This window comes from Tupaia chinensis, unplaced genomic scaffold, assembly GCF_000334495.1.
Source record: "Tupaia chinensis unplaced genomic scaffold, TupChi_1.0 Scaffold000394_1, whole genome shotgun sequence".
Lineage (NCBI taxonomy): Eukaryota > Metazoa > Chordata > Mammalia > Scandentia > Tupaiidae > Tupaia > Tupaia belangeri.
The window spans coordinates 108378-119616 of NW_006159896.1; the positions used below are offsets into that span (position 1 = coordinate 108378).

The following is an 11239-nucleotide window of genomic DNA, read 5'->3' on the forward strand; positions in this document are numbered from 1 at the left end:
TGAGCTGAGCGCGGGGCCGAGCATGTTCCGGCGTCTCCGCCGCCCGTGGGCACAGGAGGTGGCGCCCAAGGGGCTCCCGGGCGACCGCGAGCTCCGACGGAGGGAGCCGCGGATGGCCCAGCCGGGCCCGCCCACCCCCCCCGGGAGCCCCTCGCGGTCCCTGCCCGCCCTGCCCACGGTGACAGGGAGAGCAAAGCAGAGCCGCTCGGTGCTCAAGTCCCTGCTGCTGCCGCCCCTGTGCCCCACCCGCACGCCTCGGGGGTCGGCGCGCCGGTGCCCCGGCCTCGCAGAGTGCGAGGTTCCCCCGGGGGGCTCGGGCAAGGAGGCCCCGGACTTCCTGGGCGCCCTCCTAGGAGAGCTCCTCCCCAGCAGGTTCAGGGAGTTCCTGCAGCAGCTCCAGGAGAAGTGCCTAGAACCGCCGGAGCCACAGCGTGAGGCCCCTCCTGGGCCCCGAGGGGGCGGGGCGGGGCGCAGTCGTTTCCGGTGAGGGTCCCCGAGTTTCCGCCCTTCTCACCCTGAGGCCCAGAAGATGCCCAGGGAGGCGAGGGGCTCCTGGAGTCCTCAGAACAGCCCGCGCAGGCGGTCTCCCATTGCCCAAGGTCACATAGCCAGGAAGAGCCGGGAAGGGATGTCCCCCCACCCCAGGCTCACTCTGGTCCCCCCACCTCCCCTGGCTCCCAGCGTCCTCAGCACCGCGTCATCCCAGGGGTGCGTCCCAGCACTGCCGAGGTTCCTCTCAGTGTTCCAGCTGCTCCCTCTTCCCAGACCTGCGGTAAGTGCCAGCCGCCCTGTTGGTGGGGACACGATCACCTGGCTGTGTCCAGGGTGGGGGACCCTCATGCCAGCTGTGGCCTATTTGTCATCAAGGAGCCAGCCATGGTACCTCCAGGATAGTGTTAAGACGATTCTGCTCCATCAGATACCTGCCCTGGGGTCTCTGAGAGGTGACCACTCAAGATTAGCCGTGGTCAGGAAGGCCATCGTGAGTTCTGGGAGAGAGACGGGGTAGGGAAGAGGGACTTCTTTCCTGCCTCCCATGAATTTATCCATTTCTGCACCTGTCCACCCATCCGTATGTCCACACATGAATCAGGTATTCGACTCATCTGTGAATTCATCCATCCATTAATCAGGCCTTCTGCCAATCACATTCACAAGTCGTCCGGGAATCCATTATATTTTCATTCTCCCATCCACCTTCCCTCCTTTGATCCCTGGACCAGGTCTTCCACAACTTTCTCAAGAACCTCTTCACCTGTTATGAACCGTGACTCCATCCATCTAATCACACCCGTCTACCCATGAATCGGGTCTCCTGGTTGATCCATCCATCCACACAAATCCCACAGTTCTGCCTGTTACCTGTCCATCTGTGAATGCAACGATCCGGAGATGGGGTGAATGCCAGGGATCAGGGGTTCATTTTGACTCACAGTTCTGGCTGCTGGAAAGCGCAAAGGCACAGACCTGGCGTCAGGTCAGCCTAGAACATGGCCATGGGAACACGCAGGGTGGCGTGTGATGGCAGTCACGTGCAGAGACAGACAGAGAGCTTCCGACAACCCTCCCATTTCTAACAGCCAGCTCTCGTGAGACCTGTCTCCTCCCATGAGAGCCAGACCTCACTGGGTCTCCCCAGGCGTCATTCACCTGTTCAGGACACTGTTGCCTCCAAGGCAGTCACTGTGGTCCAGGCCCTGGCCACTACATCCAATTCCAAAACAGGAACTTTGGGGGACAAACCATCATCCACACCATGACATTCCACCCACCGTTCATGTTTTCCTCACATAGAAAATGCGGTGGTCCCATTTCAATAGTCCCCGAAGTCTTCACGGCCCCGCCTCCCTGAAGACCCCGCCTCCCTGGCCCTGCTGGGCGCAGTCGTGCTCCCGCTTCCTCCGGTTGGAGTGTCGAAGTCCGCAGTTCTTTTGGGCTGCCGCTGAGCGCAGGTTGCTCCATGGCAGTGGCTTACGGGGTGGTGCTGCCCCACAGCAGCACTGGGCACAACCCTCCTGGAGGGCACTGTCTGCTTGGAGCTCACAGTTCTGCTTGGCTTTGCTCTACTGGAAGCGCTCTGCAACAGCTTTGTCCTGTGGTGGGTCTCTGCAGGAACTCCCAGGCTTTTTTTTTTTTTGAGAGAGATTTTTGCTATAGGGTGTGTGTGCTTGCTAGAGAGACAGACACAGAAAGTAAGAAATCACCCCCTGGTGGGATGGCCACACCGCAATTCCTTCTCCTCCAAGGATTTTGGGCACTCACATACATGTGCCCGGTGTGAGTTTAAGCCACCAGGTCTAGGACTTGAACCACAATCAACTACATTGGAGTCCAACGACATAACCATTACACCATCTGCTGGTCCCACTCTCAATCTTTTTGATGGATTTTTTTTTAAGGTTTTTGCCACAGGGCATGTGTGCTCACTGGAGAGAGAGAGAGAGACAGTGAGAAAGTGAAAAATCACCCCCAGAGAGATGGCCACACCACATTCTGTCTCTTCCATTCTCTTCCTGGAATTCTGGGCACACACGCACATGGGCCTGGCATGACCCTCAAACTGTCAGGTCCAGGACTTGAACTATAGTCATCCATGTGGGAGTCAAGTACCCTAACCACCATACCGCCTGCTAGCCCCTGATGTGTTCTTTATAATCTAGGTGGAGACGGCCTTGCCCTCATGCTCTTGCACTCTGCACTTCTTAGAGTAAGTACCAGGTGGAGCCTGTGTGGATGCCACGTATAGTCCTGCTGCTGCCACTGCCCGGGGCTGAGGCCTGTGCCCTCTGGATCAGCAGCCACACAGGGGCTGCTTAAGTCATGACTGGGCAGCTCCGGGCTATGGGGGACAGCGTGCCCACCCGGGGCTGTTTCCTGAAAACAAGTTTTTGTTTTTGTTTTTTTTGTGAGAGGTTTTTGCTATAGGGCACGTGCACATGCCAGGAGGACAGAGAGAGAGAGACAGCGAGAAATCACCCCCCAGGGGGGGATGGCCATGCCACAATCCCTTCTCCTCCATTCTCCTCTTGGGATCTTGGGCATGCACGCACAGGCGCCTGGCGTGAGTTTAAGCCACCAGGTCTGGAACTTGAACTGTGGTCGACTACGTGGGAGTCCAGCGACATAGCCATTACGCTAACTGCTGGTCCTCCTGGAAACCATTTTGCTCTCAGGCCTCTGAGCTCTGATGGACAGGGCAGCCCTGAAGATCTCTGACATACCCTAGGGGCACCTCTCCCACTCGCCTGTGTATTAGCATTTTGATATGTTCTATTGGCACTAATCTCCTTAGCAACCAGTCTCTAGGCCACACTTTCCTCTGCCAAACATGATTTTTCATTCTTTGCCGCATGGCGAGGCTGCAGACTTCCCACATTCTTCCCCTCTGCCTTCCTTCTCACAGTAAGTTCTATCTTTAAATCATTCCGCTGTGCTCTCATTTCGCTAAATGCAGTTAACGACCACCATGCCGTTCCTTCTATATTTTGCTTCGAAATCTCCTTTGCCAGGTCTTCAACACTCTTTAATTTAAACTTTTCAGAACTCTTAGGACATAAACACTTTGCAGCTAAGTTCTTTGCTAGGTGTAACTTGGATGACCTTTCCTTCAATTTCCAATCAAATCTTCCTCGTTTTGTCTGCAGTCTTCTCAGAGCAGCCTGTCCTGTCCGTGTTACTGTCGGTATTCTGGTCACCCCCACTTAACCTGTCTCTAAAAAGTTCCAGCTCTTTCTTTTCTTTCTAATTTGCCAGGGGATATGTGTGCTCGCCAGAGAGAGACAGATATGGCGGGGTGAGAAAGCACTTCTCGGGGAGATGACCGTCCCACAATCCCTTCTCTGCATTTCTCCCTTTGGGATTTTAGGCACAGATGCACACGCATGTGGCATGTTTTTCAAGCCACCAGATCTGGGGCTCGAACTGCAGTTGGCTATGTGGGATCCAGCCACTTTAACACCCTCCAGTTCATTTTTAAACTGTCCTGGGCTTCCACCAGAATTCAGGCTTTTCCCTAGCCTTCTCCAGCCCCCGCCCCCCCCAAGTTTAAAGCTGTTTCCACATTCTCTGATATCTGTAGCGATGCACTTCCATTTGACTGGCCAATTTCCGTCTGAGTCCACTTGTGTTGCTAACAGAAATACCGGAGTCATGATGGATTCAAAAGAACGGGTTTATGTCACAATTCTGGTGGCTGGGAAGTCCGAACGTGTAGGCTTGATATTGGCCAACCTAGAACATGGCTGATGGAAGCAAAGAGGATGGCAGGTATACACACACATGTGTGTGTGTGTGTGTATGTGTGGATGGATGTGTTTGTGTGTATTATGTGTGTACGTGTATGTTATGTATTTGTATATACATGTATATGTGTGTACATGTATATATGTGTGTGTGTATTTATAGAGAGCGAGCTGACATCTCTGACATAACAATCAGCTCTCATGAAAACCAACGTGTGTGTATACATGTCTATGTGTGTGTGTACGTGTATAGATGTGCATATATGTGTGTGTGTGTATAGAGAGAGAGCGAGCGAGCGGACATCTCTGACACTTATAACGACCAGCTCTCATGAAAACCAACCCCCTCCCCAGGCCTGGAAGTCCTGGGTCTCCCAGATGCCATCTGTCTGTGAGACTGTAGTCCCTGTGAGGCAACTGTGGTGATCCAGTCTCCACCAGCTAGGCCTCGCCACCTCCCAACGTCAAATTCCAGAGCATGGAACTTGGGGGACGAGCCATCATCCAGACCGTAAATCCCACTGTAGGCCCCAAGTTTCTACCTCTCATCTACTCACGAGCCATCCACAAATCTGCATCGCCACCGACACAAGCAGCCATCCACCCCACCCCGCGTGGCTCAGGCCTTCTGTTCGCCCTCTCACTGCTCATTCGTCAGTCAACTGACAGCCCGTCAGCCAGTCTTCCCTCCTTTCAACCACCCCACCACCGTTCATCCCTTTCTCTCTTTCTTTCTTTTATTATTTTTTTTTAAATTTGCTATAGTGACTATGTGCTCACTAGAGAGAGAGCATGGCCCAGGAAGGACGGTCACGCTGCAGTCCCTTCTCTTCTCTTGGACTCTTAGCTATGCATGCACGTGCACCCAGTATGTTTTTCAAGCCAGTGGGTCTAGGACGTGAACTGTGCAGCCGGCCATGTGGATCCAGCTGTCTTAACCACCATGTGTATGTGTGTACGTGCACATACGGCCAATCCATTTCTCCCTCTAACATATTAGATCCGGGTCTATAGCAGCTGTGGGGGAAATAAACCAAGGATGGCAGTAAGAGAAGAGGTGGGCACTGGCGTGTACCCAGGCTTGGATGCCATAGCTCTAATGGCTGGGGAGAAAAGGCAGAAAAGAGCCTGCTGGCTCAAACAGGCTTAAGCAGGGGTGAAGGGTGATGAGCACTGCCCATGCATCTAAAGACCAGGGAGAATAAATACATAGCGTATGCACGGTGCCTTCTCTTCCGGTACCCAAGGTAGACAGTACTAATGGATCCCAGCACATTTCTGCACGGAGCCTCAACCTCCCTGGCACAGTGCTCAAGGAGATAACACCGATGCAGCAGAGAAGGAGTCAGGATGAAACACGGGAACCAGCTCAGGCACGCTAAGCCAGCCACACATACGACTTCTGACAAGATAAAGAAAGATATGGAATTCGTTCTCTCGAGCGTGAGCAATCGCAGGGACAGGCACACCCGCGGACCTTACTCCCTGCACCTTACTGTGTGAGGGTCCCTGGTGGGTCCTGCGGGGGACCAGGGCGTCTGAGAACAGGCTGCAGAGAAGCTGAGGTTTCAGACCTCTGGGCATAGCTGGGGCACCTCTGCGTGGCCCTGTGGCCACAGAGCAGGCACCCATAAGCAGATCATGCTGGGTGACTAGACACAGTTCCCTTAGCCAGACACCATCCTCGCCGCTGCTGGTGGCAGGGATCCTGGGTGGGCTGTGGAGGGCCTCCGCCCTTGTACCCGCACAGACAGGTGGACACAGACATGTAGACATGCATGTACTGACGGCTGAACAAGACACTTCTGAGTAACGGAGCCATAGGTGGGCTAGGCTGGCCCTGCAGCCTTGCCCTTGAGACTGGAATTAAGAGCAATCAATGTGGGGCCGGCAGATGGCTTAGAGGTTACGTCGCTGGATTCCCACAGGGCTGACTGCAGTTCTAGTCCCAGACCCAGAGACCTCAGAATCATACTGGGCACGTGTGCATGCATGTCCAAGATCCTGGAAAAAGAGTGGAGGAGACGGGATTGTGATGTGGCCGTCCCCCCAGGGGGTGATTTCTTGCTTTCTGTCTCTATGTCTCTGTCTCTCCAGCGAGTGCACATACCCTATAGCAAAAAACTTCCTTAAAAAAAAAAAAGAACAATCGGTGTTGGGTCAGCACATAACCTGGTTGTTGGGGGAAGTGGATCCACATGTCTGACTGCACAGTTCGAATCCCAGACCTAGCCACTTGAAAAACACACTGGGCACACGTGCATGCCCAAAATCCCAAGGGGAGGGAAAACGGAGAAGGGATTGCTTGCGGCAGGCCACTCCCAGGGGAGGTGCTTCTCCCTTGCCATCTCCCTCCCTCTCTCTCTCTGTGGTCACTGCGCATGCCCTCTGGCAAATTAAACAAATGAAAAGGTAGATCCATGTAACACTGTGTAAATAAATAAACCCCTGTGCCCTTCACTGAGCCAAATGCTGTCCAGGCCCTGGGCTAGATGCCCTCCCCTAAGCTACTCAGTACCACCGAATCAGGAATCAGGAATCAGGAATCACGGGTGGTGTCTTCATGCCCCTAAGGTAGCACTTAAGGGAGAAGACTGCAAGTGGAGACCTGAGGGCAGTCTGCCCGAGGCCATGCGACTGTGGTGGGACCGGGACCAGTGAGCTTGATGACTCATTATTATTTGTTAAACCTCCCAGAAGGCGCCTGTACTCACCAGAGAGAAGGAGGGAGAAAGCAGAGCTCTGGGGCTTGGTCAAGCCTCAGTCAGTCCCGCCTTTGTTTTTCCAACCTGTTGGGATTTGGAGCACATGTGCCTGGCATGGTTTATCTTGTGTTTTTTTTTGTTTTTTTTTAGTTTTTGCCATAGGGTGTATGCACTTACCAGAGAGAGACAGAGATAGAGACAGAGAGAGGGAAAGTGAGAAATCATTCTTCGGGGTGGGGGGGGCATAATTATCAAGCCACTGGGTCTGGGACTTGAACCCTCGAGTCAGCTATGAGGATCCAGTCCTTTAACCACCACTCCACCTGGTGGTCCCTCTTTTTTTATGTATGTAAGACAGATTTTTGCTATAGGGCACGTGCGCTTGCCAGAGAGATAGACAGAAAGCGAGAAAACACCCCCAGGACAGCGACTCCACAACGCCTTGCCCGTTCTCTCAGGATTTTAGGTACACGCGCACATTCGTCTGCCATGTTTTAAGCCACCAAGTCTGGGACTCGAACTGCAGTTGGCCATGTGGGAATCCAGCACCTTAACCACTACACCACTGCTAGCCTCATCTGGCACGTTTTTCAGATCATGGAGGTCAGGCTTCAAGCCACGTGGCTGGCCATGTGGGATCCAGCTCCGTGACCCACAGGCCACTGGGCGGCCTGAGATTGATGCTTAATATACAGAGCAGCTCCCAGTTACAGGGCTTTACTCGGCCCTGCAGCCCCCGCTGTCTCTTCCCAGCCCTGCCTGGTGGGCACGGCGTAACCCCCATTTATAGGTAGAGGAACAGGCTCGGACAAGCCGGGACTGCCTGATCCCCAGGCTCACGCTCTGACTCTCTGCTGCGTGGCTTGGTATATGAGTGCTGGGGCAAATCTTGGCCCCACGCCTCCCCGCTGTGTGGCCCTGGACAGGTCGCAAAGGTCTCTCCACCTCGGTTTCCTCATCAGTGGCTGGTGAGGGGTGCACATTATGTACTGACGCCTTGCATGGTGGAGGATAGGCCAGCTGTCAGACTGGCGCTGTCCCGTGGCCCATCCTACAGACAAGATGAGGCGGTTTGTCCAGACTCCCACTGTGCGTCCCGGCCTGGTGGAGGAGTACTGTCGGGTGGAGTATGGCTTCAGGCCCATGCGCTGGCCCTCCCCAGCCCGCGGGCCCCCTAAACTCAAGGCTGTGCTCATCCGCAGCTCCTCGGGGGAAGGCTCAGGGCCCCGCCGGCGGTGCTGCCCTTTCAGGGTGCGATTCGCAGACGAGACCCTCCGGGACACTGCACTCCGCTACTGGGAGCGCAGCTGTGCAGGTGAGCAGATGGCCGGGGAGCCCTGGGACTCCAGAGGGCTCCAGCCTGGAGTGGGGGGGCTACGGCCCTGGGCCTCTGCAGTGAAGGCCTCATGGTGGGAGATAGCACCGACGCTGCAGAGCAAGTTCCCGAACGGGCTCTCTGGAGGATGTCAGGGTGACCTTCAAGGTCCAAGTGGAGGGCTTGAGACCCTGCAGACATGTCTCAAGGTGGGTGACACCAGGAAACAGTGGCCCCTAGGTCTGGCTCTACCAATGGACTTCTTGCTGCCGCAGGGTGCCTCCACCTTGAAACTGACACCATGGCTTCCATCCCCATGTTGACACCTCTCACCCTGCCCCCAAGGCCTGCAGGGACTGGAAGAGGGCCAGAAGCCACCGGAAGTACCTTCCTCCCATGTCCATGAAGGCAGACCTCAGGGTGAGGCTGAGAAGTGCCCAGGAAGGCCCTTTCTCCCCTGGGGACAGCGGCACTGCCTGGTTCAGCGAAATGCCTCGGAACCACCAGGCCTGGGCGCCCAGGGTGAAGTCTGCTCTCAGCTCTTGGGGATGGAGGAAACAGGTCCATTTGGCAGCTTCCAGCGAATCTTCTGAAGTGGGTGGCAAGAGGTGGGCATGTCCTTGCCATGCCATGACCTCTGACAGGTGCCACCTCTGTCTGAGTGCCCAACCTCTTCTCTCGGGGTCCAGCCAGGCCTCCAACACTTGGCACTCTGCAGCTTTTTTTTTTTTTTTAATAATTTTTATTAAATAATTATTTAACAATTATTTTATTTTATTTTTTTAGTCCATTTTCCAATTTGACCAGAGAGGGAGAGAGCACAAGAGAGAAAGTGTGAAAGCAAACCACCAGGTCTAGGACTTGAACCACCGTCAGCCAGGTCCAGCACTCTTAACCACACCACCTGCCAGTCCCAGGCACCCTGCAGCTTTTAATGAACACGTACTACACGGGGCTCCAGGTGTGGCGGCCCAGCGGCCTGCTGCGCATCCGTGGCCTTGGCCATCAGGAGGGGCCCTGCCCAGGCCCTGGGGCTTAGAGGCACAGGCAGCTGGAGGCAGAAACAGGCCTTTGCTCAACTCCTGATGGTTCAATGGGGAAGCCAAGGCCCCCAGAGCAGAAGGGCTTGTGCAGACGGCGCGGAAGCCATGGTGACTGGCCACAGACAGCCAGGAGGAGCCCAGGAGACGCAATTGCATGTGAACGGCAGAAGGGAGTGGCTTCCTGGGTGGTGCTGGCCAAGAGGACCTGCGGCCACACCCAGGGCACCAGGGCACCCAGGAGACGTGGGACCCTGCCTGCTGCCTCCTGGCCCTGTCCGTCGGCCGCGGGTAGGGGCATCTGGGGTCCCCGACCAACCGCAGGAAAGGCTCTCTCCCAGCATTCTCTTGGAATCTCACGGTGGAGCGGCCGTCCTCTCCACTGTAGGAAAGGGGGCCCTTTTGGGCTGGGGCAGGAGTGGGGGCGCAGCTCAGGCAGTAGGGGCAGAAACAGTCATGCGGGGTAATTTCAAACCCTAGCCTTCTCTGGAGGCAGCCAGAAGGCTCTGGGGAGCCTGGGGTTGCCATGGAGACAGGCTCTGCTGGCCTTGCCAGCCAGAGGGAGGAGGAGAGGGTGGGGGCACCGTGCCCCTCCAGCAGGGAACTCACCCGTGCCCTCTCCCTTCTAGTCCGGCAGAACATCCTTGAGGACCAGACTACCAGCCAGCCCACGGTGTCAGAGCGCGTGTGCGGGAGCTTCGGGAGATGGCTGGAGAGCTTGCCTGGAGCCCCAAACCTCAGGACCAAGGAGGCTGTGGCCGACCCCTCCTGCTGGGACAGCCCTCACTTGTGAGCTTCTCGGGAGTAGGTGGGACTCAGGAGACCCCAGGGCTCCTCCCTCCTTGCCCTACAAACTCCCCCCAGTCCAGCCATGGCTGGGCTGCTGGCCCTAGTCCTCAAGGGCTTGGCTGGCCATGGTGGGCCTATGGCTTGGGCCCAGAAGCTCACGGGGGCCTGTCTCCCTCAGGCCCACACGGAGGCTGCAGGACCTCCTTTCTGAGGGTGCTCTGCGAACAGCAGCCTGCCCTTCTTCCCTGGGGCCACCACCCCAAGGCAGCCGGGGGGACCTCCGGACCTTCCTGGACATCCACAGCCTCCTGGAGTCCCGCTCCTGGGGCCAGAAGCTGGTGAGCACCTGCCAGCAGGAGGCTGCCTGGAGCAGCCCTGTGGGCAGGTAGTGGTGAGGGCTTGCAGGACACCTCCCCTCCCTGCTCAGTGACCCTGGGGGCTGCTGCAGCCAGGCCTAGGGACCTGCAGGGGACCTGGGGACCTCGAGAGCAGCAGTCATGCCATGGGCTCTCCAGCTGGGCCACTGGGGGTTCAGATCTCAGCCCCACGCTTGCAGACTGTGGGGCCCTTTTGCACATCAGTTTCTCATCTGTAAAATGGGCTGACAGTGGCACATGGCCCCTGCAGGGTGCTGTTAGTCTCACCAGGTCTAAAGAGCCCCTCCCCTGCCCTGAGGTCCCGGGGGCACTCAGATGGGCCCCTCTCGCCGTAGGAGTCTTCCCTGCCTGACTTGGTGCTGCAGTCGGTCCTGAAGCGAGGCCGTCCTAAGGGGTACGGCTCCTGACTTCTATGATGGCGCAGCGGAGGGCTCAGAGGTGAATGCCCACGGGAGCCCAAGCCCGGGGGCAAGGCCGCCCCATGAATAAACACACATCCGAGGCGTCCGGGGCCTGCCGCTAGGTCTTGCAGTATCAGCTTCTCCCAGTCCTGGATTGCTGGCTGGTCTGGGAGCTCCTGGGCCAGAAGGAAACTGATGGAGTCACAGCTGCAGAATCCCTCCAGGCTCCCCTCCCTTCCCACATGCACCCCTGCCTGCCGCCTCCCGTTTGGGAGCCAAACGCTATGTGGCTGACCTCCGGCTGTGGGCGAGAGTCCCCCCAGGGACAGGGCAGTGGTGCCACACGTGTCCTTGCTTTCCCCAGCCCAGTT

At 56.5% G+C, this 11239-nt stretch overlaps 1 protein-coding gene across 1 annotated transcript; it reads left to right on the forward strand.

The window, feature by feature from the left end:
- Window positions 1–6: 6 nt before the first annotated feature.
- CUNH9orf50 (chromosome unknown C9orf50 homolog) lies at window positions 7–10971 on the forward strand. Its single transcript, XM_027773996.1, has 6 exons — window positions 7–431; window positions 682–772; window positions 8149–8261; window positions 9931–10090; window positions 10269–10428; window positions 10803–10971. Exons 1-6 carry the CDS (start codon window positions 23–25, stop codon window positions 10872–10874), a joined length of 1005 nt encoding a protein of 334 aa, XP_027629797.1. The 5' UTR covers window positions 7–22; the 3' UTR covers window positions 10875–10971.
- Window positions 10972–11239: the final 268 nt, after the last annotated feature.

Excerpts from the sequence above, each read along its gene's own strand:
- CUNH9orf50 (XM_027773996.1), top strand. The coding sequence starts at position 23 with ATGTTCCGGCGTCTCCGCCGCCCGTGGGCACAGGAGGTGGCGCCCAAG. Across the intron at positions 432-681 it reads AGAACCGCCGGAGCCACAGC|CGTCCTCAGCACCGCGTCAT; the intron begins GTGAGGCCCCTC and ends CCTGGCTCCCAG. Across the intron at positions 8,262-9,930 it reads CTGGGAGCGCAGCTGTGCAG|TCCGGCAGAACATCCTTGAG; the intron begins GTGAGCAGATGG and ends TCTCCCTTCTAG.